This window comes from Taeniopygia guttata, chromosome 12 (genome assembly GCF_048771995.1).
Source record: "Taeniopygia guttata chromosome 12, bTaeGut7.mat, whole genome shotgun sequence".
Lineage (NCBI taxonomy): Eukaryota > Metazoa > Chordata > Aves > Passeriformes > Estrildidae > Taeniopygia > Taeniopygia guttata.
Window position 1 is genome coordinate 15,622,494 of NC_133037.1, and position 22,923 is coordinate 15,645,416.

Genomic DNA, 22,923 nt, shown 5'->3' on the forward strand with positions numbered 1-22,923 from the left:
AGGAAGGCAGTTCAGAGGCAGCTGTAGCCACACTTGCTCTGAAGACAGACCAGCTAGAGGATAATGTGAGCAGCAGCAGCGCTGTTGCTGTTTGGGTGGACCAGGGAGGCCTCTGAAGCATGTACAGGCCTTGAGGTGGTGGAATCTGTGTGACTTGAGTCAGTCTGAACAGATCTGACAGGTCAGCCTGATGGAGGCAGCAAGATGAGAATGGTGTGGTAGTGTGGTATCTAGTGGTATCTGGTGAATCCTATGGGCTGGGAAGAAGTTCCATGTTAGAGAGACACAGCAGGGCTTTGGCTTCACAGAAGAGCAGGCAGAAGCTGAGGTGCCAAAATGCCATGCTAAGAACTTCTTTCCTGTCTTGGGGATGCATTGCAGTTGAAGGCACCCATGGAAACGAGGGTCTCTTACTGGGCAGACCCCCAGAAGAGCCAGACCAGCCCATCACTGAGAACTCCCTCCTGGAAGTCCTGGATGGGATAGTGATGATGTACAACCTCAGTGTCCACCAGCAGCTTGGAAAGGTGAGTGGTACGTGCTGTGCAGGAATCCATTCCCCCAATGTCCATGCTTCCACACTGACTCTTCTGCTTATTTAGTGACTGTGTGTGCCCTGTCCTTCTGCCAGCTTTCATTGGGATTCTGTTTGCATGCTTGTATGTTTAGGTGAAAAAAACCCATTATTTACTGCTGAAATCTGCTGCTTTTCAGATGGTTGGTGTGTCAGATGATGTGAATGAATATGCCATGGCACTGAAAGACACGGAGGAAAAAATCAGCCGCTGCCCAAAGAGGGTAAGTGTCTGTGGATTCCCAGCTTCCTTCTCTGGCAGAGCCTCGGTATCTGACAGGGTGAAGTCCTGCTGTCCAACTGTACCAGCATCTGCATCAGGCCTTGTGGGCTTCAACTGAGTCTGATAAATGCTTTTTATAGCACTGAGTCCCACTCCCTCCACAAAAAGTCTGCTGACCCCTTTCCCCCCTGCCAGTACTCCCCAGCTAGCCCCAAGGTGATACATGCTTTTGCATTGTTTGTCCAGCACTGAAAAAGAATGCTATAAATGGCAGTGACATCTGCCCTCACATCTCTGCACTCTTTTCAGAGGAGAGACATCCATGAGGAACTGCTGAAGAGCCAAAAGGTCTTCTCTGAGAAGCTCAACCACCTGAGCCGGCGCCTCGCTTGGATAAATGTCACCATTTATTCAAAGGTGGGCAGGAGCATAACATGAGCAGCTGAAAGGAGACCAGTGAGCCTCTGCATCTCTGCTGCTTGGCTCACATGTCACAGGTGTCATTTTCCTGGTGTTGAAGCAATGTCAGTGATCTCTGGGGCTGCTTTTTCCCTTGTGTATCGGAGACTCCTTTCTAGGCTTAGTTCCTCTCCTGATCCCCGGGTCCCATAGTGATCAGCTCAGTCTGATCTGAGTTCTGCATGGTGCTGTAGGCTTTCCCTTAGGGCACTGCAGACAAAAGGATGCAGATCAAAGGGAGATTCAGCTCTCAAGACATGTCAGAGGATAGAGGCTACTGTGAATCATTTCCCTGAGCTGTGCTGTGTCACAGGGGGATCTCACTACTGCAGCTCTTCCTGGAGCCTGTGGGATCCAAATCTTCCCTTCTTCACTTGGCTCCTATGCAGAGTGTGTATTCCACATTTACTAATGCAGTGCCTATTTACACAATTTTCCCCAAATTAATGGTTTTGCAGGATGAAAGCTCTGGTGTGTTTTCTCACAAACAGTTTTGCTGATTTTTCCTGACTTCCATTGCCTTGCCCTATCTTTCTTTGTGGTTTTTGTGTGTCCCAGGATGTAAACGGGGAGGGGAAGAAGAGTTCCTATGAACATACCTGGCAAAACTACAGTAGCTGATCCTGGCTCACGAGCTCTTTGCTTGTCCTCTCCTTCCCTCCCGAGTAGGATTGCAAGGCAAAAGCTCTCCAGCTGCATTAGCAGAGCCTGTGCTTGCCAGAAAATAATCCTTTCTTCCCAGATTGCTCTGGAAAGGCTGAGAGCATTGCCAGGGTGCACTGCAGGTATCACTGTGCTGGCCCACGCAGAAACACTATTCATGTCTCTAGATGATCCACTGTCATACTAAACCAGGACTGCAGTGTCACCTTCCCTGATGAATCAGCAGCATCTGGGACTGAAGGTTACAGCTTTCCCTGTTTGTGGCTTGTGCTGCTATCCTGGCCTGCATGGCCCACAGGGAGAGCAGGAATGTGCCCCAGGGGCCCAGCGAGCTTGTGGAATGTGGCTGTGCTGAGGAGCCTGTGCCTTCAGGGCTCCATCTCATAGTCATCTCAAGTCCCTGCTCTTTCCCAATGGAGGCATCCATCCAGCAGCTGCTGCATCTCTGGGAACTGTGTGCACTGGAGGATCTCATCTGTATTATTACAGCTGCTGCTGTTGGAGAGAAAGAGCCTGGTTCTGTCTAGGGGCCAAGTCATGCTCTGTGCTGAGGTGTCAGAGCACAGCAGAGGCTGCTCCTTCCTCGAGGGAGTTAGCCACTGGTTTATTCTGGAGGATTCAAAATTAGACAAAAGGGAGTGCTACTGCTTAAAAACAGTCATAGTTTTAAAGCATATAATTCTGCCTTCAGAACATCCCAGTGGGAATTACAGCTTATTTTATTACAACACTGTGTTTATCTATCTCACTGGCTAATCACATCTTTGTATGCTCTTGGTGTAGGCTTTCTTCTAACTTGGCAATACCTGAAATTGTGTTTGAGGTTATCAAATCTTAAAGCCAAATGCAGGTTTTTCAACCTTAATGTTGTTCTGCACAGTTGTTTTTTATCCTGAAAGTAACACTTTGGCTGAGATGTGGGTCAGTGTTGAGAAAAAGATGTCTGTTAGTCAGTTTAGTTGATTCATACTAGTTCAGCCTAATTTACGGAACAAACCCATGAAAATCTCCCAAAGATGGTAACAACGTACTTTAGAAAAGGCATTTAGCAAATGAAATGCCTTATCTGGATTTTATTTTTTTCTTAAACTAGAAGTGTAACCCTTCTCCATCTATTTTTATGCAAGTAGTTATTGCTTATGCTATTTCTTGGCATGGAAGGATATGAAATAAAATTTCCTATTTTTATGGCTTTGGTGGCGCCCATTTTTATAGCTTAAAATTATGTAGATGACCTTAAATTTCCTGTTTTTAATTTAGGACCCTCTGATTGTTGTTTAGAGAGACAAGAGGCTGATGTTCCTTAAGACAGTAAATCTGGTTGAATGGCTGGCACAGAACCTGAAGGGCTGTGGCTGCCTATTGCAAAGATCTGAGCTGGTGTGAGCATTTCAGCCTGTTCCTATTTAAATCCCTACAATGGACCAGCTTTCTTTCCAGCAGATTTCTGGAAAGTGCTAGTGCCTGCTTTCCTTCAGCAGTGTCCTTGAAATCAAAACTCACATGCTTGTTTGCCAGGCCTGTGTGGTTGCATATGCCCTGGTAAGGAGTGGTGCTTGGAGGGTCTCAAGGCTTGGTGAGACAAAACCGTCACATTGGTTAGTGTCATGCTCTGTGCTTGAGGTTGGTGTAGAGATCTCTGATTGTTTCTTCCAGATGTCACTTCTGTGGCTCTATGGGAAGACCAGGCACAGCTCTGGTTACTGATCTTAGAGCAGTAAGATGTCTGAGCAAGATCTCAAATATGGGGATGTTTCTGAGGTCTGAGTGTGATGCTGGTTGTTGTTTCTCCCAAGAGAAGCTGTCAGCTGACTGGGAATTGTGTTCTTTCTGGACAGGAGAAGATGCAGGATATCTACTGGCTGCTGCGAGTGTGCATCCGCACCATTGAGCACGGCGACAGGACGGGCTCACTTTTCGCTTTCATGCCGGAATTCTACCTCAGCGTGGCTATGAACAGCTACAGTGCACTCAAGAACTACTTCAGCCCTGTCAACAGCATGGAGGAACTTCCAGGTGAGGGGATGGGGACAGCTCCCTGATTCTGGCCTGATAAAATCTAAAGCAAGCCACATCTTTATGGTGTAGGTGTAGTTGGGCATCTTCCTTCCTGTGTCCGTTCGTGGTTGTGATGTGCTGCACCAGTGCATTGTCTGAGCTGTGGGGCAGGTGGTGAGCTGTGGTCACTGTGCTCAGGTAAGGGAGCCCATGCCTCGTCTGAAGCTGTCACAGAACTGGCTGTAGTGAAAATTACTGGCAACTATGGATTGTGTTTCCAATGAGGTATCAGGAATGCGCTGGGGTGCTGTAAGATGTGATTGCCTCAGCAATTTCTACCATGGCCTTCTGGTTTCTGGGTGGGAGAGGATGTGCCATGTGTGCAGAAATTGGGACTGCTTTTGAATTTCCCTGGGATTTGAAGATGTTCCTATGCAGATGACCACCCACTTGATGCCAAGAGTCTGAGTTTAGGTGGATTTTCCGTCCGTGCACATTCTGTGCTTTTCTGACTAAAGGAACTCTCTGAGCTCTTAGCAAATAGTTCTGTGCTTTCCAGAGCCCATGAACGTAAGAAAAACTTCTGTTACCACCAACAGGGCATAGCTGAAGTGCTCTTGTTTGGGCAAGAGCAGACTTGAGCAGTAGCAATTTCTACAGTGCATGCAGGCTGGACGTGACATTTCTGCATAGACCTAGGGTGCTCTTTGTGTTGCTCAGCCTCTTCTGCACCAGACACTTCTCCCTTGACATCCACCTCTATTGCATGGTTTTATCGTTCCCTAAATAACTGTTTCAATCTCTGCTCTCCTGGAAGTGAATGTGTCTTCCCAGCTCTCTGTTTTGACAATTGGACACACAACTAAGCTGCAGTTAGCAGAAGTTCTTTCCATGGCCTGTGCCATGTCCATGGGACCATTGGGACCACAGGGCTGCCCCTCAGGCTGTTGCCATGACCCTGCTCCCTCTGTGTCTTGCAGGCTATGAAGAGACCCTTATGCGCCTTGCTGCCATCCTGGCCAAGCATTTTGCTGACTCGAGGATTGTGGGCACAGGTGAGGCTGCATTCCTGTGCTTTTGGGGTGATAATGTCACGGGTCTGGCCAGTGCCACTGCCAGTGGCTCACCAGGCTTCTACTGGGATCTGTCTGCTGAATCTGTTCAGTGCTTGTGCCTCCACATTCAAAATGAGGCTGGGTACTGTCCTTACCCTGCTTATTGCAGGGTAGATACATGACCTAGGACACCCTTTTGAGGGCAGGACTCATGTCCCAGCTACCTGCATATCCAGTTTGGGCTTATTTCTTAGCTGTTTGCGCCTAAGTATGCTCTCTGTGTCAGCAGGGACAATGTGCCTCTACATGAGGGCCAGTCCCTCCCAGGCAGTGGCATTCAGGTGCTCCCTGGTGTGCTGTGTGTTTGGGTGCCTGGCCTAGTCCCTTGTCATTCCTCCCCAGACATCCGTGACTCCCTGATGCAGGCGTTGGCCAGCTACGTCTGCTACCCCCACTCGCTGCGTGCTGTAGAGAGGATCCCAGAAGAACAGTAAGTGCTGCCCTGCCTGTTCCTGAGGAGCTGGGGCAGGGCTGGGGTGGTGGCAGGGCTGGGTGAGTGAGCAGGAGGGCTGCCGAGCACCACTGAGGGTCCACAAGTTGCCAGCAGGGTGGTGGAATTGATTTGGGAGCCTTCTGTCACTCTTTTACCAGTGGCTTTGCTCTGCCCCAGCTTTACGGGTCCTACGGTGTGTCCTGTTTAACCTCCTGTTCCCAAACCCTGTGGGCTGACCTGTGGCCCTGTCTGGCAGGCGGATCTCCATGATGAAGAACCTCCTGGCTCCCTATGAGCAGCGACCCTGGGCACAGACCAACTGGATCCTCGTCAGGCTGTGGCGGGTGAGCATCCTGCATCCTCCCCCTCTCAGCACCTGGGGCTGCTGGGACACTGAACATTTCACTTTCCAGTAGCAGTAAAACTGTTTTTCAGCTTCTAAGATCTTTCCTTACCTCTTTTGCCAGGGCTGTGGCTTTGGGTACAGATACACACGGCTCCCACACCTGCTGAAAACCAAGCCTGAGGATGCCAGCCTCCCCAGCCTGCAGAGTGAGTGGGGCAGGGATTGGCACTCAGGGCTCTGAGGGTGCTGAGGGAGGACCAGCCTCTCTTCCTTAGCAGCTGTCTCTGTGGGCCAGGCCAGCTGTTGGGACAGGTGCCAAAGTAGGATGTTCCTGGCCAAATATCCAGACCTGGTTTTTACAGCCTGGCCATCCCCAGCCTCTCTACTGGTGATTTGGGTATGCCAAATGATGAGTTAGACCCATCATAAGTAGAGGTTCTGCCCTCCAAAGGAGAGGAGGCCCAGGACTGCATCCTTACCAGAGTTTTAGCCTGAGAGAATGCTCTGCCCTGTGCACAGTGAACAGCTGCTGTGGGAAAGAGCTGTCACATTTGCCAAGCAGCAGGTGCCCTGTGAGAGGGAGCAGGTGCCCAAGGAGACAGGGCACTGTGCAAGTTTGCAATCAGGGAATGTTTTATCCTGGCATCTCTCAGAGCCTGGCAGAGCCTGTCCTGCCTTGGGCCCTGCAATTTGGTACTCAGCACTGTCACTGGGCTGAGGGGTTTCTCAGCTCTGTTGTGGCTGAGAAAGATGTGGGGAGAAGTTGCGTTTCTTGAGCTGAAGATCATGTCCCCAGCTTTACCCTCACAGGTTCTGGGCTTGTGTGGATACATTCCTGTGCCCCTTTGCTGTGGAAAAGGCTTTGTGCCAGACTTTGATCCTGGAGAGCTGCGCAGGGGTAGGGGACAGAAGGACAGGTGGCACATGGAGGTGTATGCTGAGCTCTGTCCAGGGAGCTGCCTGTCTGTTCTAATAGCACTCTTGTTCTCTTTACTTTCTCCTGCCCATGGTGCCCAGGAGATCTCTCTGTTGCTAGTTTCCAGAGTAAGTTTGTTGTGTGACCTTCTCTTGTCTGGTGGAGTAGTTTTAGAGAGCTCCCCGCTTCCCCTCTTCTGCCTAGAGACCCTTCTTGGTAGGCAGAGAGCTTCACAAGTGCTTGTTTTCCTCAGTTCCATCCCCAGGAGAAGCCAGGGGGGCTGTGCCCATGTGTCAGTCTCTGAGGCTGCATCATGAACCTGCTCTTGCACCTGTTTTACCAGGGTTACCTCTGGGGTCAGAACCCTGCTGGAGGGGTTCCTCTCATCCTGAGATGAGATGGAGAAGCCCTGGCACACATGCAGGAGAGATCTCATGGCTGTCCTCTCACTCTCCTACTGCACAACCAAGGCACTGAGTGGCTGTCTCCAGTCCTGTGGAGTGGTAACTGAGCTCAGCCCATCCTGAGGAGCTCTGTGGCAGCAGCAGAGCTGCTCAGCTGTTGAGGCCTTGCTCCACACATCGTGTGGCTCCACACAGTCTGAGCCTGAGCCCAGAGTGACCCTGCTGGCTACTGGGAACTTACTCTTGGGAGGGCTATTTTAAGGCTCAACCAAATCAATCATGAATGCTGATTTAATTGAAGAGGGACAGGGGACTCAGAGGTGTCCTTGAGATGCTGCCCAGGGAAGGAGGAGGAGATGACCCCCCCTCCTCTTCACACCCATCAGTCTTCACCTTGTTGCAGTTTGAGCACTGGCAGAGTCAATGGGACAAACTGCTGAGCTAAGGAAATCCCTGTTTGTCTGGGTCGGCTGCTGCAGGCCAATCTGAAGGGAGAGTGGGCAAATACCTCTTCTCTGATGCTCCAGCCTTGTCTGCTTTTGGGATGCTTCCTTGGAAGACTGCACAGGTTGGGGAGGTTTGCCAGGCTGCCTCACAACATCCATGAAACATCCAGAGCACAGACTACTTGGTCTCCTCTTGCTGCCTCTTGCCCATGCTCACTGAGGGTGAGCAATGGATGCTGTCTGGCTTAGCCCAAGGGGGCAGAGGCTCAGAAAGGCCATCTGTGTCCCTGCTTGTTCCTAGAATTATTCATCAGCTCCGCTGGCACTGAGCATCTCTCATGCAAGCAGAGCTCTGCCTCAGTTTGGCTCCCGAGAGCAGACGGGGCTGTTCAGAGCTGGGGTAGTTGTGCTCAGTTGTGCTGCAGGGACTTGTTTTGATTTCACCATGACTTTAGGCAAGGCCAGGTGCTGTCCTGGCATGCACAGCAGGAGCTGGGCCCAGCCTGGCTTGGAAAAGCAAGAGCTGCACTGTGGCTTCAGATTGTATCACAGGGTTGCTCTGCCCCAGGCCTTCTGCCCACACACCTCAGGTCGAGGGAAGGTAGGTGGGACCATGAGATCATCAAGCTGAGATGTTGTGCAACACAGGCCGGAGAGTTCACCCATGTTCCTTTCCCAAGTCCAGCAAATTGCCTAAGCTGAAGAGGACTTTCAGGAGGAGATCCCACCTTGATCTGACATTACCAAAAGCATCAGCTGGTAGAAGTTGAACTGTCCAAGCCCTTCTGATGGTGATTGCTCACCCTCAGAAATAAATTCATAACTTACGATTCCTGATGGGAGTCATAGAATGGTTTGGATTAGAAGGAACCTTAAAGCTCATTCTTGTTCCAACCCCCTGCCATGAGCAGAGACACTTTCCACTAGACCAGGTGGCTCCAAACCCTGTCCAACTTGGCTCTAAACACTTTCAGGGATGGGGAGTCCATAACTTCTTGGTGCAACCTGTGCAAGGGCCTCACCACCCTCAGAGTAAAGAATTTTTTCCTGATATCTAATCTAAACCTGCTTCCTCTCAGTTTGAAGCCATTTCCCCTACATAACCTCACCTTCTGTCTTGTACTGCTGGTGCTCTGCCTTTCTCTGCTTTACAACATTTTATTCTTCAGAAACACTTGTGTACCATGGTAAACCCATTTCTTGGTCCTTTTCAGAGGTGAAAAATGTGTGGCCTTTCTGTCTTATTCAGGGAGGTGTTTTGCTTTTTGGTGAGCCCTGCCATGTTTTTAGCAGCCCCAGAGGTTTGGTGCCATGCAGGTGGGAACCTTCCCTGATGTGCTGGATATGGAGCCAAAACTCACATTTGCCGGTTTGCCAGGGCTTTGCTTTGGAGGCACACGTGGATCCCAGGAGCCCTGGGCCATCCTGATGCCTCACACTCAGCCTTGTGGATATCTCATCCCCCGGGTGCTGCCTGCTTTCCTCTGCCTCGCCCTGCAGCCTGCCCTTGGTCCTCTCTAAATGCGTCTCCGAATGGGCGCGTTGACGTGGGCTCACAGGCCCATCTGGAGCCTTTTAAAAACACAGATTGGTGTTGGATGGAACTGCTTTACTTCTGAATCTGGTCCATTTGGGGCTTTCCCCTTCTGTGCTCAAGCTCTGCTGTAAATGCTGCTGTGTCCAGAGACCCCCTCAGGCTGCTGACCGAGGGGTCTCACAATTAGCCCTGTTAGAAATCTTGCTGGGTCATTAGTGAACTATAAAAGTACATAATTACCTTCCTGTGATGAAAGCACGTGACTCCTTCTTTACCATTATCTAGTAGGAGCACTTATTGAAGGCTTCCACTTTGCCTGCTTTATTAATTTTTAACTCTCTCTAATAATGGGCTTCTGCTACTGTTAGACTTTCTGCCATTACTATTTCTATTAAATAATTCTGCTATATTTTTTCCTATAGTTGAAAACACTTCGCATTACCATGGGCAGTCAAGGATGTTTTTTATGTTTTCTCCATCTATTACCCCTTTTCTCCTTGCTTTTGCCTACCATTACCTATGTTTTATTATGTTCACTTTACCTCCTATGTTTTAACTTATGTCTTTGCTTCATCTGCTGGTTTCTCTCAGCCAGAAACCCCATGCAAGCACTGGGATTTCTGGCTCCCTCATAATCTTCTTAAAGAACTCTGTGTTTTAATTCACAGTTTCCCCTACTTAGATTTTCTTTTCCTCTATTCTGTTTATATTTTTGCAGGGAAGTTTCTGTTGCGGAAACATTGGATGTATCTACAACCCCTTGGTTCCACACTCTTGCCCACATTAAATGTATTGAGGTCAAAATTTCTGACCTTGAAAAACTGCCAATTTCTCTTCTAATGACTGATGTTTATCTGTCATAATGAAGGCTAAGCCAAGATTGAGTGGCTTTTGTATTAGGGAGGTACAAATTTTGAAGCATTGATGACTTCCTAGTGCCAGGATCAAGATAGTTTCCCCATCACTGAGTATCCACAGGCTCCCTGTGGAATGACATCCCTGCCTGCAGTGGCACATAAGGGATGTGGCATTGCCCAGGAGGTAACTGAGGTGGGTGGGAATGTCCCAGCAAAGGTGAACATATTGGAAATGAAGATGGACACAGCACCAGGACTGGGTTTTGGATACCAGTAATAATTACCTCATCTGGGATCTTGTGCAAGGAATTAAGCTGTTTGTGCAGTATTCCAGGGCTTGTTCCTTATGTTGCTTTCAAAGAGTAGCAATGATCTTAGCATCTTTAGACTCAGAATCCTCTTGGGATCAACAAAAGTCAAGGAAATAATTGTTTCCTGGTGTTAGCTTTAAAACCTTCAGTAAACCCATTTACCTGTGGAGAGGTTTGACAAAAGGCACCAGTTTTCAGTGCTCTTGTAGTCTGGCACAGTCTGCCAGCGCCAGGGAAGGCATTTAAGAACCCAGAATTGCAGAATCACACCACTCATTGACAAAAGACTGTGAGAAAATAGCCATTGACTGAAAACCAGGATAAAGCAAGTAATTACAAGCATAGGAGCATCCTTCAAAAAAACAAAGCTGCCTTCAAATGAGGTAGACTTTGGCTGGGCAGCTCATCCTGGGATCTGTCCTGACTTGCAGTGTTAATAAAAGAGGCTTTGGCAGCAGACCAGCAGGACAACATGCAGAGTTCTTCCATGAGGAGTGGTGATCTCAGCCTAGAATTGCTTTGGTTCTTGAAGGCTGGAAAAAGACTAATACTTCAGCAATTTTAACAAAAAGCAGTTTTTACATGCTGAAGGGAGGCTGGGGAAAAGAAGACACTAAAAACTTAACCGTGCAAGAAGACCTTTCAATTCTGAATGACTGGGAGAGAAAACATGAATAGAATTCAGCATCAGCTTCTCCTCTTGTCCCTCTGGATCAGTTCCTGAGGGTTATCCTTGAACTGGCAACTTATTGTAATCTTTTAGAGAAGAGCAACTTGATGTTCAGCCCAAGGAACAAATTACACAACAGGAATTATGAGAAAAGCAAACCAGAACAAAACCAAAACCACATTATGCCTTTGTGCAAATCTGCCACGCGCTTGTGGTTTGAATGCTGCATGTGTTCTGATTCCACCTCTACAAAGAAACTCTGGGAGAGATGTTTGGCTTCAGGGAGGTGGGGCAAAAGGGACAAAGATGGGACAGTGTCAGTGGGAGAAACTGCACTGGCTGAGGCTGATCCTGTTTAAAAGACTGTCATGAAAGTCTGGAATCACAGCTTATTGGAGGAAGTGACTGGAGAGGAGCATCTTGCTGTCTCTTACATCAGAAGGAAGGAGTTACAGAGAATAAATATTAACAGATAAAGCGAGTAGGAGCCAAACTCCAATCAGAATTCCTCCCGCTACACATAGCAGAACTGTGGAATGTTGCTCTGGGACATGTTTAATACTAAAGGCTTACACAGTTTCAGAGGACTCTGGGCAAGAAATCCCCAGAGGACCAATAAATATGTAAAAAGGACGTCTGGCTTGGCCAGTCCCTGAGCCACGTGTAGCCAAAGGCTTGGAACGTACGTGTGGATGGGAGTAGGACATCAAAGACATTTGTTGTGATGAAATCCCTCCCAAAAATTAGCTTTTAGGCAGGATCAAAGCTGGGCCACTGGCCTGCTTGGGATGATTGTGCACTGTGAGATTCAGTGAGTGTCCTCCATAATAACAGAAGTTCATTGCACTTGCTAGTGGGTATTCACAGAATAATTTGTCCTGTTTCCATTTCAGATTATGGTCTCCTGTCATCCCTCCCTGGCTTTGCTAATCCCAGCTGGAAATCTGCCTGTAGTTATGCCTTGCTTCTTGATTCCTACAGATGTGATGGAAGTTGTCTTGTGTTTGCTTTGCCATGCTGGCCTTTGGAGTAGGCTGCAACCCCAGAGAGCTTCTGCAGTTACAGCACAGCTTGTTCCTCTGGGCATCCTCTGGTGCTGCCAGGGTTTCCACCTGCTGTTTCTAATAGCTTCTAGTAGAGGAAATTGTAGTTAGACTGGGGTTTTTCGCTATAGTTGGTAAATCTGCTCAAGTTTCTCTTTTCAAGCTCTGAGTTTTCAGCTGAACTCCTATACCCTTCCCTTGTCATATTTAATGTTTTGTGAGCTTCTTGCTGACAGTGGATACTTCTGCTGGTGAGCAGAATCTGTCCCATTTGTGCCCCCTTCTTTTCCCTGCCCATCCATGGGGGCTGGTGTCCCAACACAGCCTTGACTCTGCTTCCCAGCTGCTGGCCCTTACCTCATCTGTGGTCTTGGTAGTGAGGAAGTCCAGAGATGAGATGCCACAAAACCACGGGGATGTGTCTGTGCTTGGGCTGAACCTGGCTGGGGAGTGTGGGCAGCTCTACCTGAGCCTGCTAAGGGCAGAACCAGCCTCAGCTCCATACAGAAGCCTCTCAGGAGCGGGATTTACTGGTTACCTTCCTCCCCACACACAGGCAGACAGGCACAGCCATGTGAGGCCAGGGTGGCTGTGCTGGCTCCGGGCAGCTGCTGCCACACTGGTATCGAGCAATTAATGTTGAGCTGACCATGGGCCTCTGCAGAGCTGAGCAAGAGGGATGCTCTGAGCTGCAGGGCAGTGCTGCTGCGCATGTAGGCAGCAGCAAGCACACAGGGCTCTTCCCTGGCTAATTCAGGCTGGCATTGGAAATAAGTGCTGGGGGGCCCAACAGGCATGATCACTGCTCAGAATAGTCCTTGTGCCAGCTCCCAGTGTCCTGCCATCTCTGCTTACTGGAAGGCACAAGCCAACATTTCCCAAGCCCAGGACTGGTCTCTCAGCCTGCCCTTGCCCCTGAGTCGTGGCTGCCCCGGGAGCAAGCCACTGAAGCTGTCGCTGTCTGGTTTCAGAGCCGTGTCCCTCCACCTTGCTGCAGCGGCACATGGCACACCTGCTCCGCAGTGACCGTGACCTGGCCCCCAGCTTCCTCAACAGCGTCCTCAACCAGCTGAACTGGGCCTTCTCCGAGTTCATTGGCATGATTCAGGAGGTGGGTGTGCACAGTGCTCTGGGATGCAGCACTCGATGGTGCTGTGTCCTGCACACAGAGGGGCTCAAGGCACAACTCACTGGGCTGGGGGTCTCAGCCCTCCTTTTGGGAAGGGGCTCCTTTTTAAGCTGTCTCCGTTGCTTGGCAGATCCAGCAGGCAGCAGAGCGCCTGGAGAGGAACTTCGTGGACAGCCGGCAGCTGAAGGTGTGTGCCACCTGCTTTGACCTGTCGGTGAGCCTGCTCAGGGTGCTGGAAATGACTGTCACACTGGCACCAGAGATCTTCCTCGACTGGAATCGCCCGTCGTCAGAGCTGCTGCTCCGGAGGCTTGCCCAGGTAGCGTCTGTGTGAAGAAGCAGCATCTGGAGGGGCATGGGGAACCCTCTGCCCACTTTGTGTGGTGTGTGGTGAACCGGGGGCTCCTGTTGCAAGTGCTGTAGTACTTACAGCTGCTGAAGAACAGGTGGTGCTCCCTAAAATCTCTACGTATCAACTGCTCCCCTCCTTTGCAACTGCTCTGGTCACAGCTGATTTCTACTTCTATGGGGAGGGAGGGTGACAGCTGCTTCAATCTTCCTTATGAGGGGCCAGTAAATGCTGCATTCTCCTGTGACAAGCAGTGCCATGAAATCTAGAGAGAAGATGTGATATTTCTTGGTAAGGAGCTGTGGAGAGTGTAGCCAGTTTCACGGGGCACACACTCCAGTGTTTGGGCAGGCATCTTGGTCCTTTATCCCTCAGTCCTAGAATTTGGTAGTAAATGTCTCCACTTTCCTGCCACTGGGACAGCCCCATTCCAGCTCACAACACCCCTTAGGCTCCAGTAAATTAATTTCTTTTCTAAAGCATGAGCAGTCCTGGAAAGCCCTGAGGGCAGACAGCCCTTGTACATGCTGGATTGGTGGTGAGCAGTTGGTTGTACCTTAGCAATACCACGAAGGTTGGTACTTTGGGCTCAGAGCTCTGAGCAGGTGAAGCAAAGTGAGAGGTAGCAGAGTCTGGTACCATAATCATGAGGGAAGTGCTCAGCTGAGTGAGGAGGAAAGTGAGAGGCCCTTAGCAGGCAGCTTAGGCAAGCTGGGGAATGTGCAGCACACAGTGGGGTGCTGCAGCTTCCTCTTTGCTACCTGTTGCTGTTATGAAGCTGTGTGCCACCACTGACCAGGCCCACAGAGGGGTGCAGTGTTCTACTGTTGTTCATTGGGGCAGCAGGAAGAGGGATTTTGCATTTGAGAGATGGAGCAGTATGTCAAGCCTGGAGCAGTCCCTACTCATCCCCCTGGGGGTTTGGGTAAGAGCTAATGGTGGCTAATTAAGTGTGGTCACAGCTGATTCCATCTCTGCAGATTGCTCTCTGCACTCACCCTGTGCTTCAGAGCTGGTAGGTCCATCCTGCTGCCAGCTCCAGGCAGGCCAGGACCTGGACTGTGCTTCACCCTGCTGACAGTGCTTTTGCCCACGGCTGCCAGTTCACTCTTCACAGGTTCTGGCTGTTGTGGGGGCTGTAGCTTCTGCTTGCCAGGAGCTTTTATCTGCAGAAGTAGCTTGGCTTCTGCAGGTGGGAATTCAGATTTAGGTGGCAGGTGCTGACACTCAGCTGTCTTGACCTCAGACTGACTCTTCCCTGGGAGGTTTTGGTCTGGTACAACCACTGTGATGTGCTACCACTCCTTCCATGCCAGGGCCAAGCTAGGTGTGTGCTGTGAGTCTCCCTCTGTGCATCCACCAGCTCTCAGACACTTATTCCAGACTATAAGGACATGCTGCTCACAGGAAGGCCCATCCAGAAAATACAAACCCTCTCTGCTTTTCCCTACACAGCTCTTGAACCAGGTGCTGAACCGTGTGACAGCTGAAAGGAACTTGTTTGACAGAGTGGTCAACCTCCGTCTGCCGGGTGAGTCCATGGAGAACATGCTGGGAGTGTGCCCTTGGGAAGGGAGGGATGGCTTGGACTGAAGGTTAGTGCAGAGCTGGATGGGATCAGACCTGCCCTGCTCTGCCTGTCACACGGTGGCAGAAGCTCTGACCTTTCTCTTTTGCTTCCATAGGGCTGGAGAGTGTGGACCATTACCCAATCCTTGTGGCTGTGACAGGGATACTGGTCCGGCTGCTGGTGGACACTGATGTTCAGGGGTGAGTGGCTTTTGCCTTCCAAAACACAGGGGCTCTGTGTGTGGCACTGCTCTGGGTGCTGCAGTGAAGCATGGGAGATGTTGCAGGAGCAGCATGGGGTGTGGAGACTAAAGTGAGGTGAAGCTGATGAGTGTGGAGCAGGCAGAAACCAAAGAGCCACATTCCCTGTATCAGCTGCATCCCAGTGCTACTGCAAAGCCCCTTCCTCTGGTGGTGGAAAACCCTTGTGAGAAGTGCCTGTGATGGAGAACCCTTTTAAGAGGTGACTGTGAGATGCTGTACTGACAGCATGTGTGCACCTTCCTCCTTGGGATGGGGTCTGGCACTGTGTGACAGGACAGTGCTGGTGGAAGATGTAGGTGCTGCATGTGATAGAGCTGTGCTGATGTGGTGACACATCAAAGTGCTGCAGCACACAGTGATGGCTGGAATGGAGCTCACTGGAGCTCCTTCACCCTGAACCCCTTTTAGGGAGGCATCAGAATGTGTGCAGAGCTCTCTGGCTGCCCAGACATGTGCTACAAAGGTGAGACAAGTGTTCTCCAGGCTCTTGGGTGATGCTGATTTTAAGATTAAACAAATCTTGTCTTTACGGTAACCAATTATTCAGAGAGGCAGCACTGGGTGGGGGAGTGTTGTGGCTGGAGAAAGCCACAGCTGACCTGATCATTTATGTGTCTGTGTCTTCTTGTTCTGAGTCCTGCAAATAGACTTATTCAGACACTCTGCACTCTGCAGCCCTGCCTTTGCTGTCTCCCTGTGTCATTTGCAGGTGTCTTGCCTGGTCACTGCTGTAGGAGATGGGGCTTTTCTGTCTGTGCTGTACATCCTGCTTGTTTTCATGTTTGGAGAGCACAAAAGTGTCTGGCTTTGCAGAGCAGAGTCCCATCTGGCCGAGTGGCTCAGCCCTGCAGCCATTCTTTCAGCTTCTTCTCTCAAGGACTCAAAGATGTGCACAAATACATCTAATTATAACCTGCCTCCTGTGGCTGCTGCACCAGTCTTACAGCCCCAAGTGTGACAGTGCCAAAAACCTGGGCACAAGGTCATTGATCATGACCTTTCTGGGCTGTGAACAGAGGTGGATTTTGCTTGCCCTCAGAACCTTGCTCTGTGGAAAGGGTGAACACTATGGGTTTGATGCCACAACTAGACACTTCTTCCTGAAGGGAAGAGGGAGGTGATAAAACAGTTCCCTGCATTCCAGGATGAGAAGTCCTTCCCTGCCTGTCTCTCCATTGGACATGTGTCCCAAGTCAGGTCACTTGTCAGGTCAAAATGGGGAGGAGGAAGGGTTGTCCCTCAGTTTATCCAACTCCAAACAGCACTGGGAAGATGGTAGTGGGATATCGGTCACATCCTTCCTAGCCTGCAGGGAATCCTGAAGAGACAGAAACCTTCCAGACTCTATTCTTTCCCTGAAAAGCCTGTTGTGCTTTGGGTTTGTGAATTCCAGGCAGCCAGTGTCATCACCAAGTGGCACTGTCCCCTGTGTGCCAGCAGCATCCTTCATGCCTTGGGCTGGACCATCACAAACCAGAGACACCGTGCTCAAGGGAACTGGCAAGTCTCTGATGTTCAAGGGCTTTGTAGTCACTTCCCGGAGCACTGGAAAGGAGAAATAAATGCAAAATAGTGGAATGATATGTGAAAAGCATTGTGTCCTTAAGGTGGACCTGAGTGAGTGGGAGAAGCAGAAGGTGGAACAGGAGGAAGCCTAGGGAAAAATATCCATAAAGCAAAATTCTTTTGTGTGATTTTGCAAAGCCATGCACTAAACCTGAGGTTTGATACGTCAGTGATCTATAAAAGGCAAGCAAATGTTGCAGGGGAGCCACTGAGGTCAATCAAGACAAAACTACCAGGGCAGGCAGTTTGGTGACTCTCTACTGCTGCCTGAGCAGAGGGGATGGCAGAGACCAGGCAGAGATCAAACGCAGAGTGTCATGGGAAAGGGAGCACTGAGCTCCCACACTCTTGGCAGCAGTCTGAATTGAGGAATGGGTGTTGCACCCCACTTACAGGGCAGTTCTGCTCTGTGCAATTACACTGGGAAATGGCAAACAGAGATGGGATAGAGAAAACCAAAAACCTGAGGCTTTTCTCCTGCCTTTGTATTCCTCGAGGGCTCAGCCCTGGTTTAATCCCCTGTCCAAGTCACCATCACCACAGGGTGCTGAAACCTGTGAGGTGCAGCTGGGGTAGCAATCACCCAAAACCCAGGGACATGGTGCATGTCAGGGATGACTGGCCCAGAGCACAGTAGTGGGAAGCATCTGCATTCCAGGTGCATGAGTAAGAGGAATGGAACAGGAGAATTCCAACCTTCCTCTTTACACTCTCATGGGAGATGATTGCCATGGCTGAAGTGATTTAAAGGGTAACCAGGCTCCCCAGAGCAGACCCATTTACATGGACTCATCTGTAGACAGCTTTCCTTTTTCCTTTCTCTCTCTCAGGGCAGCAAGCAGGATAATAGGATGGGCTTTTGCTCTTCCCCAGAAGCACTCTGCCTGGGCAGTGCTGAAAGCTGGTAGAAATCTCGTCCAGGTCCCATTTGGTAACTCCAAGATTGAGAGAAATCATTAACAAGGAGATTTTCCAACCCACATTTGCATGTAGGAATGTCCCTGTGGGAATTACCAGTAACAGGGTGACCCTGACTGGTTCCCTGTCAGGAGGCTGTGCCCCAGAGAATGAGGGCAGGGACAGGACTTTGGGAAACTTCCTTGGCTTGGCTGTGTATTTTCTGGTTGCCTCTAACCCAGCAAGCAGACATTGTGATAGGCACTTGGTTGAAAGATGCTGCAAACATCTGGGACATAGGGAATGGGCTCATCTGGTAGTGACGGAACAAAGTCCCATTTAAGGGATGAGAACATTGCAGTGGGGAAGTTCAGTAAGTAAGTAAGAGCCCGGGCCCTGCCAACTTATCAGTCACATTATCAGGCTGCAATCAGATGCCTCAGCTGCTCCTTTCCCAGCACAGGACGCTCATCCAGGCATGGAGTCCTGGCATCAAGCAGAGCCATTAAGCACAAGGAAAAGGAACATTGCCCAGGCCAGGTTATGGTGAGACAGCTGATCCATCATTCACCTGGATGGAGCAGGCTGTGCTTTTGGGAGAGCAGAGGTGCATTTCCTTGCTGGGTCAGGCAGGATGGGCTGGTGCTGCTCGTGGTGAGTGCCTCCTCCCAGCCCTCAGCTCTGAGAGCTGCTGGGCAGCACTGGGGAGTGTCAGGGACTGGCAGGGCCGAGGGCAGGGATGTCCCTTTGCTTCTTCTGCAGCCTTAATGACTGAGCAGGGAGGAGAGGAAATCTGCCAGGCTGAGCCAGGAGCTGGGCTGAATCCACACCACAGACCCTGGCTGTCTTCAGGCAGTATCATCTCTCCATTTGTGTGCTTGCTAAATAATTGAGCAGATTTTCTATTAAGCCTCTTTCAAAGTGAGCTAATGGAGCAGCGTTGGCCAGAGCTGGTGTCAGGATCCTGGCGAGAGCGAGTGGCAGGGGAAGGGGTGAGGCCCAGAGGTGAGGCTGTGGTCCCCTGTGTGTGAGAGCATGCTGTAATTAGAACTGGCTGTGTGGGAAGTGAGGGGCCATCCCAGAGTGGAAAGGAGCTGGGTTGTGTCAGGGCGGGCCACTGCTCTGCTCCTCCATCCCTTCAGAGGCAGGGAGGTGATGCTGTCAGGGTGAGGAGAGGGTTGGGACACATGCAAGAACCAGTCTGTACAGGACAAGTCCTAAAGAGCCTTCAAGGTGCATCTCCCAAGGACTTCTGCATGAAGGATGGAGAAGACAGAAGGAAAAACACTGTGCTCACCAGGATCATGGTGGAACCAGCTATCAGAGCACAAGACAGGGATCCTGGACCAGAAACAACCATGCTGAGCAGGAGACCGTGGGACCTGCCAGAAGCAGCACTGGGCTGTTGTGATGTTGGGATATTTCTGTCTGGTTCTCCACATTCCTCTCCTTTGCGAACTATGAATGAGTGCAGAGAGGTGGGCTGGGAGGAGACAGAGGAGTTCCTGGGGTAGAAGCAACACACCAGTGAGCAGAAAGGTAAAGAGGCACAAGACTGGGTGGGAGAGGAAGGCTAAAAAGACTGCTCAGTTGCTAAATTGTTTTGGGATCACCTCCACTGGAAAGATCAGAAGATCCCAGTCTGCAGATTCCTAATCAGCCTGGCCACCCACCTGTGTGTTCGAGTGCTGCTGGGACCCTGGGGGCTTGGCTGGACCCGTGGACATGACAGTTTTCTGCATAGTTCCCATAAGACTTTAATTACTGATCCCTTAAACACTAATGCTCCCTCAACAGTGTTGGTGAGCAAGCTGTGGTGGAAGGAGGGGCAGGAGTAGATGTTTCATGGACCATACAGTCTAAAGGAATCCTTGGTACCTTGCTCTAAAAACTCAGAAAATGGGTGGTACTGCAGATTTGCAGTGTGTAACATTGGGGTGAGTGTGAGCCAGAGCACAGAAGAATTATTAGCTCTGGGCTAGGTTTCATGGTTAAAAAAGGAGTGTGGTCAATGTTTTTACTAGCTGCCAACTCCAAGTGCTGCATCCTGAGTGATGGGACTGCCAGGGCTGGATTCTTCCAGCCCCTTGGGGCTGTCAGGCACATGCTGGGAGGCAGGAGCAGGCCTTGTGCTGGCCAGCACCTGGCTTTGCTGATTTGAGCTCTCTGGAAAACTGTGAGCATCGTAAGGAAAGGATCCGGGCCCTGCCGTGTCCATCCTTGGTGACAGGAGGACAGGATGGGATGGGCAGTCAGTGCAGCCCCGTTGTCCTGGCTGAGGTGTGAAGTGCCAGAGGAGACAGGAGTCAGTGTTGGACACTGGTCACCAAAGCCAGGCCTTATCCCCACACACACACTGGCACAGGTCCCTGTGTGCCAGGGCCAGTGAGCTTTGTGCTGAACCATTACTGTGCCCTGCAGAGTCAAGGAGCAGGAGGGAGGTTTGGCAGGGAGCCAGGGGTGTAATGGTGGAGATGGCTGCCAAGAGGGGACAGTGTATTCCTTGGGGAACATCCATTAGGTTTCCCAGCTCCTGCCTGTCAGAGAGGCTTTGCTCCTGGCTGTTTTTCCTTGCTGAGATGTTCTGCCTTTCAGGCTGCTTAATGAACTGCTTCTTCAAACCGCTTCCCAGCACTCATTGGATCAGCAGTGTGGTGCTGCAGGATCCTTTCTCAGCATCAGGAACATGTGAAAAGGAGCAGCAGGACTTTCCTGGGTAGAGGCAGAGGGATGCCTTGAGGGCAGCACGGATACAAATCTCAGAGCAAGTCCCTGGAGAGCAAGCCTCAGCTTTCCTGCAGGGATAGGAGAATTGCAGCCAGCCTAGGAGAGCTCTCCTGGGCTTTTTCAGGCTGATGTGTCCCTGGAAAGGCCACAGGGAGCTTTTCTTATGCTCCCTGAGCTTTCTCCAATCTTCAGTCATTATCCTGAGCTGAGGATACAGGTTTGCAGGAACACTAATGCCTGGGAAGCTGGTATTGGTAAGGAGAAGACTGGTATGGGGAAGGAGAAGATTTTTGGGGAGACAGACAAGAATGGTGATGATGGGTGGGTACACCCACTTCTGGTGCTGGGTCCCAGAGAAGCACTTGATCTTTCCTTCTGGAGGAAGATGTGCTTAGATGTGGCACGTGCTCTGACCAGTGCCCTTGTCTGGCCGGGACCTGGGTGCCGTCAGCTGGGTCGCTTCTCTTTCCCAGACATTCCCAGGTTCAATTCAAACCTTCCTTCCCATGGGATCCCAGCCTTGGTGCGAAGCCAGGGGTGATGGCAGCACCTCAGCTCCACCCTCAAGGTGCCGCTCACCTCTGTGTCCGACACCGACGCACCTCGGCAGCCCCTGGCAGCCCGCGGTGCGGCTGGCACGGCATCCTGGGCCCGTCAGGGCACGGCGCTAACGCGAGGTGACAGGGCCAGCGGTGGCAGGCGTGGGGCAGCGAGGGCACAGCCAGTGGGGACTGTCGCTGTGCATCCGTCACCTCCGCCAGCCGCGGAGCGCGGACCGCACGGAGCTGCGCAAAGTCACTGTCGGGAGGTGCTGGGAGGCCAGGCTGCCTCAGGAGAGCTGCTCTCCCAGACATTCACCCTCCTTGGAGGGGGGGGCAGGGCTGTATTGACAATTTATTTGGGCACAAAGTTGAGTTTTTGCTGGGAAAAAAGCTGCTTGTTTACTGGCCAGAGAAATTGAAAGGATGTGTGGTAGTGTGGTCCTGATGCCACAGGGTTCTTCCCCTCCTGCCAGTCACAGGGCTGCCAGCAGCTCTTGGGACCAGGCCACTCAGCCATGGGAGGGGGCTGCAGGTCTCTGAAGGTCCCCTCCTGGTCCCCATGATGTCTGAGCTGTGCTCCTGCCCACAGCTGGTAGCCGCGGCCTCCCCTGTGCTGCCTGCATGTGATGGCCACATGCTCCTGCTCTAGCTCCAGCTGTGGATGGGATACTGGTGACTGGCAGATGGGTAATATACCCTTATCCTTCTGTGGGATCTGACAGGCATTTTGTGGGGGGCAGAACCTCTCCCTGTTTCAGGAAGAGGCAAGGGTGAGTGCCAGGGAAGGCAGCACAGGTTAAATGAGTGGGGGCTCCATCTGCAGGGAGCACCAGGGCTTTGCCAAAGGCAGTGCCAGTCCCATCCCTAGAGGTATCTTTACCTTGCATCTAAACCCTGCTTGTTCCTTTCGGGGTCTGGATGTGCCCTCATGTCAGTCAGTGCTGCTCCTTCCCCAGCTCCCAGGCATCATTTAGGGGACCTGCCCTCCCGAGGACAAACCACTGGATGCTTCTCTCTCACCAGCAGCAGACCACCAGCACATTTAACCCCCTTGCCGAGGCCAGCTGAAGGCCATTTGATGGAAGCAGAGGCTGCCAGTCTAGTGCAGATTGCCTGGCTCTGTGTGCTGGGCCTGCAGGAATTCAGGGCTCCCTCAGACCTCAGCCTCCCACCGCTGTGCCCGTGAGCTGCACATTGCTCCAAGGGCAAGGAGACACTCAGCCCAGTGTGAGCTTAAAAAAATAGGCATTTTTATTCCAATGGAACTAGAGAATTATGACCCAGGAGAGGGGAGGATTACTCACATTTATCGATAGGCTGATTAGGTTACTGCCTAAATAGCTGTGCTTGAGCAGCGCGTGTCCGCCTCAAGGAGAAGCAGCGAAGGAGCGCGTGGTGCATCGGAGACCTCAGTGTCCTTGGTGGCACGGCGAGCTCTGAGCAATGCGGGCTGGGGCGCTGTGTCTCATCACCTAATCCTGCCTTGACAATTTACAGCTTCTCGGGAAGCAAAAGCTTGTAAGGTTTGCTGGGCTGCGTGGCTGGTCAGATGCTGAGCTCCATCCCTCCTGCATGGCCAGTTTGGGGAGGGTTGTGGGGGTGTGTACCCCCGGTTTGTGACAGCGTCCCAGTCCCCTGCTCCCAGCCATGACATGCTGATGGCAACCGGCGTGTGCTGGGAGAGGACGGTGGCATCGCCATTCCTGAGGACCCTGGCATGAGCCAGGACAGTGTCCCACACTGTCAGCTATTCCTTGGCTTGGGGGGGTCTGTGGACATGACAGACCCCCAGACCTGGTGTCTCATTAGGGAGGGTAGGTGCCCAAATGAAGGGGTGTTTCTCCAGCATGCTGGGTTAGCATTACCCGTGTGCTAACAAGCCGTT

At 51.2% G+C, this 22,923-nt stretch overlaps 1 protein-coding gene across 7 annotated transcripts in view; it reads left to right on the forward strand.

Moving 5' to 3' along the window:
• Window positions 1-22,923, forward strand: part of RNF123 (ring finger protein 123) — a 47,499-nt gene that overhangs the window by 19,758 nt on the left and 4,818 nt on the right. For all 7 annotated transcript variants that reach the window (XM_072935016.1, XM_030283504.4, XM_032750756.3 and 4 more), the window contains 12 exons: window positions 382-527; window positions 715-798; window positions 1,107-1,214; window positions 3,758-3,935; window positions 4,898-4,972; window positions 5,375-5,462; window positions 5,722-5,809; window positions 5,933-6,017; window positions 12,967-13,106; window positions 13,255-13,443; window positions 14,929-15,004; window positions 15,159-15,243. In XM_072935016.1, the coding sequence (XP_072791117.1) occupies window positions 382-527; window positions 715-798; window positions 1,107-1,214; window positions 3,758-3,935; window positions 4,898-4,972; window positions 5,375-5,462; window positions 5,722-5,809; window positions 5,933-6,017; window positions 12,967-13,106; window positions 13,255-13,443; window positions 14,929-15,004; window positions 15,159-15,243 (1,342 nt within the window). The remainder of the gene's footprint in view (window positions 1-381; window positions 528-714; window positions 799-1,106; window positions 1,215-3,757; window positions 3,936-4,897; window positions 4,973-5,374; window positions 5,463-5,721; window positions 5,810-5,932; window positions 6,018-12,966; window positions 13,107-13,254; window positions 13,444-14,928; window positions 15,005-15,158; window positions 15,244-22,923) is intronic.